We start from the raw sequence: 4,946 nt of genomic DNA, 5'->3' as shown, positions 1-4,946 counted from the left end.
AGCATTTGTTTCAATAACTTCTTCCCTGGTATTTGTGGCAAGAGCTTGGCTATTGGCAGCTTGACTACTGGTACTACTTGCTTCCACTACCTGCCTTCCACCGAAGCTTAACCCAGCTTGAAGGCCTGAGGTGCAAGTTTCTAGCCCGGTCAGCGAAATCACCTTATCTTCTAAGGAGCTTATGGGCCTTTTATTAAAACTACCCCCTCCAGTAGCTCGAGACTCCATTTTGTTGTGGGAAAGCTTCTTTTTAACGTAGCTCTTCCAATCAAGCCATGTCTGAAACCAAAAGATACGCGAAGTTAATAAATATTTAAAGCAAATTGTCATCAATTGTATATATAACCTTTCGCCACCCTGCCCAGTCCCTGCATGGTGGTCCCAAAGCATTCAGCTCGTTAGCGGCGTGAGTAGCTCTACCAACAATTCATATTGGCTTGGATTGGTGGTCCTCGCCCTATTATGCATAAATTTCATATAAATACAAACGCATAAAGTATTTGTACAATTTTATACTTACATTTTAATTCACAGTACTTAAATGTGAAAAATTTAAATAGATTCCGACGTTGATTTTCTTTAGGGAAAAAATACCTACGAATAACTGTTACGAAGTGATGCGGAATACATACAAACTTGAATTTTCGTAATGTTCGAATAACAGTTCGGAGACTAGAATGCCAAGGTTGCCACTGTTCTTTTTTCGTAACTACGACGGAAATTCGACGTGGTGCAGAATTAGGCCCTCATCCAAGGTGTATTAAACAATGTGTGATTGACAACTCAGTGTGTCTCTCTTTTAAGGTACTAAAATGTCAAAAAACACAAACAAAAAAATTTTTCCAATTTGACATTATAGGATCGTTCTTACGAGAGAAATGTCAAATTCAATCACACTTTGGTAAATACATTTTGATTAAATCAACAAGCTCAACAGTCACGAAAACGAAAACGATTTTCTTATGACCAATTTTTATACTTTATTTAATGCCACAAAATCCCAACACTGGTTATAAAACCATATAACGAAGTTCCAATTTTGTTTTTGTTAAAAAAAACTGGTGGTTTTTTATAAACATATGATCTCTAATTTTATCAAATAAAGTTTAACTGCTAAATTATAAAAGAAACTTTTTTCATGAGTTTACAGAATTTAAATGATTTAGCAGGATTCTAGCGATTTTGGTTTATTAATCTGGCGGGACGGCAGAAACAGAAATGGCAACATTGGTGGTGAGTACCGACTTGCTTGCGTGCATATAAGCTGTTTTGTAATTCACTTTTGCATTGTCAGCGTTCAGCTGGTCGCAAATTTTCAAAGGGAGGGGTTGTTCTTGCGCAGATAATTTTTCTTTAGAAATTTGCTTGGAAAAAAGGACAATCATGCGCAAAACATTTTTATATGACGGTTTTCTACCGACTGAGCCTAGTAGCAGCGCTCGGCTCTCTTATTTACGAACCCATGCGCAAGCAAGATCGTTAACACGTTATTGTTCGCCATTATGAATTAGTACATACTATTTTTTACATATGTATAATCAATTTAAACTTTGTTGATTTATTAATAAAAAAATTAAATTGGTCGGCATTTCATGATGTTGAATTATTTTTAATAAATAGACTACAAATATAGTTAGAAATTGTTCCTCTATAAACAAAGAGGTGAATATAATAGCCTTTGGCAATATACATTGCATAAAATGGGTTAATACACGTACACGGCTATTGCTAACCCTTTCGGTTTTAAATTTTTACCCCGCATCTAGCACCTGCTTGCCCGCGCTGCTGCGCGCGAGATGTTTGCCACCCATCCCTACTTTATACTATGTATAGATTATTGAAAAAAATTCTTTAGATTTCAGAGAAACTTTCGACTTTCGAAAGAAGCTGTTATGTACATACATACATATGTATGTATGTTCTAACAGAAGTGGAGATCGACTTGCGCGCACGGCAAAAAAGCCGTCCTCCCAAATATATTAAAGACTTTCATAACTGTGAGATTTCTTGCTCAGGGATCATACCAACAGAGTGTTGGCAATAAGGCGTTACTTGAATTAGTCCAACCTACGGTTTCTATTGTGTTTAGAAAAATGTGCATACTTCAAACCGTATTTATCAATAAACTAGTGCTCAGAAATTCGAAATCTTTGTTTTAAATGAAAAGTTAAATCCTTTGTGTATGTGTATATTAAAGTTTTTAGATTCGGGTCACGCGTTTGGGCACAACAATCTAAAATCATTGTACAAATACCTAAACCGTACCCCTCGGAGAAGCAATACGCTCAACTCGATGTTTTTTATCGCAATTTTCGGCCTGAAAAATTTCAATATTTTGACCAGATCGTTTCCATAAACTCATTTTATTCATTTTAATACTTACATTATTTAATTTTTGTTAAATTGTATCGTATCGTATAAAAATTGACAACTGCTTGCAAGCGTATGGAATTGAACAGCTGATACGATAGCTATCGTATGGCAATACCAAAATTTAACGCTATACGATAAACGGTAGCTATCGAATTTTATACGCTAGAATTTAATTCGTAATACGGCATAACAGAATGCAAGCGTTTATCGTGTATCGTATGGATTCATAGTAGGGGGGTTAGTAGAAGTCGCCTCGAATACTGCTCGTTGGTATGAAACCCTTATTATGAGGTCCATTCCATAAAAATTGAAAAGGTGCAGAAAGTCTTTACAAAGTTCGCCTTGTACAAAATGCATTGGCCTAATGGTCCTCCCCATTACACAGATAGACGTAAGTTGCTAGGGTATATAGTCGTATATTTTGTCATCCAACTTACAAAACCATCTCTTCTGTGAATGAACCTCTTGTACGATGTGCCCGATTATGTAATGCTTATAATGATATTATCTATTTCAATGTTAATATTGTAGAATTTAAACTTGATGTTTTTACTGTATTCAATTAACTGTAATTAGTCAGTAAGATATTTTTCTGTAGACTGAGCAAATAAATAAATAAACAATTGAAAATTAATGCCGTTTTCGTCCCTACCGAAAAATGCAACATTCCCTTTGCCCTCTACGCACAAACACTAAGCAGAGGGCGATGAGAAAGCAACATTTTTTGTAGAAACGAAATCACCATAAGCCATGAACAAAATCAGTACGAGTTGAAAAGTCAGTACTGTACTAGTAAAATCAGTTCGTCTGGAAACCGTAGTCCCGAAGGAGAAATGTGACGAAATAGTTCACTGTTTTAAAGCCACTAAATTATATCTACATATGTAGATGACATTTGTTTCACCCATTTTCGGATGTCTCGTGGAACATGTGCTGCAAGTCTATTTTTTTTGGAAATGTAAAATATATTAAGAAATTATGTTTTTGCTATTTTTGGTGTAATATATACATATAATAAAATTGTAACAGGCCAATGTAAATTTTAAAGAAAAATTAATATGGGGGATTTTTATTACAGCAACAGAAGCCAAATCACCAATTTTTAGAATTTTTGTCTGTCTGAGTGTTTGTATGCGCATCACTCGAAAACTAATGCATGCAATTGAATGCAGTTTTCACCAATGAATTGCTAGAGGTCTAACTTTAAATATAAAGAGAAAAAAAATTGAGAGTTGCTACCTGTTTGAAAATTTCGGTCTAAGTATATTGATAAGACAAAGTAAATATTGCAATATGGCTGTCATAAGAAAGAGGTTTAAGAAGGCTTACAGCCGAAAATATTTTTGCTGAGGGTTGCCACCTGTTTGAAAATTTTAATTTATGAAATTTAATTGATATGGTATATTGAATATTGCAATATGGGTATCAAACTGAAGAGGTTTAGGAAAGTCTACTGCCTAAGATATTTTTGAGGAGGGTTGCCACCTGTGTGGAAAAATGTTATTCAATTAAATTGATAAATCAAATGAAATATTACAATACGGGTATCAAACAGAAAATAAATACGTTTAAGGCGCAGTGAAGCAGTATTAACTATGTAATATATATAAGTAATAGGCGCATATTTACACATATGTAAAGGGCCGTTTACATACGACTTTTGTTTCGCGATGCTTCAGAATTCTGCTTTTACAGATAAGTTCAATACGTGATTTAATATGAGTGTTGCTACATATAATGCGAGGAAAGCAAAACAAAGCCAAACCATAGCTAATCTCAACTTTCGCGCGCTTTGGCACTGAGCTGTTTACATGTATGCATCTCGTCTCGCGCTTGCATTTGCATTTACAGACAAAAATAAGGTAAATATGAGCTATTACTGCTAGTATTATTGCATATTATTATATTGTTATCTATTTTAAGCTTATAAAATATGAATGAAAAGAGGAACGTAGAAGCTGTCAAAGCGTTTAATGTAGCATACCTTCCCTACGCTTCAGGCTTTGTTGTTAAAGCTCGAACAGTCAAGCAAAGCGAGGAAAGTCGTATGTAAATGGCCCTTTACTGTTTGGTCGAGCTTCTTTTTCGATTTGTGGCGTGCTCTTTGATGTTGTCACCCAACATCACTTGTAGTTTTACGCCGAGGTTTGCCATTGCCTGCAGAGGGGCGATCGTTATTAAAAAAACCTATTTGTTTATTTTTTTTTGATGTTGGTATGAACCGGGCCTGAACCCAGGCCTTGCGTAATGGTAGCGCGCGCTGCTAACTACTATACCACAGCGACAGCCAATAACAAATCATATTCAGATTCAAACTCAATAAAATTGTTGAATTAAGAAATTATATATACAAATTGAAGAGTGAACTTGAACCTTTTTTTTGGAGAAAAGCTTCCACATAAAACGAACGGTTTAGCGAAGCAAATTAAGAGAGGCAGAGAAGGCATTAAGAGTGTTCTCGATGCAAATAACTTGCACAAACTGGTACAAGCAAACACTGTTAATGCATATTTTAGTTGCATTCGCCAAACCATTCGCTTCGTCTAATTCATTAGCAAGTGATAATACCACCC

The 4,946-nt window shown here is 35.2% G+C and overlaps 1 protein-coding gene across 1 annotated transcript; it reads right to left on the bottom strand.

Moving 5' to 3' along the window:
* LOC118745637 lies at positions 1-991 on the bottom strand (the record flags this gene model as incomplete). Its single annotated transcript, XM_036479176.1, is given in 2 exon segments — positions 1-279; positions 347-991. A coding segment is annotated over 1 exon segment (228 nt), but the record flags the coding sequence as incomplete, so codon positions are not given.
* Between the last annotated feature and the right edge of the window lie 3,955 nt (positions 992-4,946).

Source organism: Rhagoletis pomonella, unplaced genomic scaffold, assembly GCF_013731165.1.
Source record: "Rhagoletis pomonella isolate Grant_MI unplaced genomic scaffold, Rhpom_1.0 Rhpom_scaffold_00009, whole genome shotgun sequence".
Classification (NCBI taxonomy): Eukaryota; Metazoa; Arthropoda; class Insecta; order Diptera; family Tephritidae; genus Rhagoletis; species Rhagoletis pomonella.
This window is presented reverse-complemented; position numbering and strand designations above follow the sequence as displayed.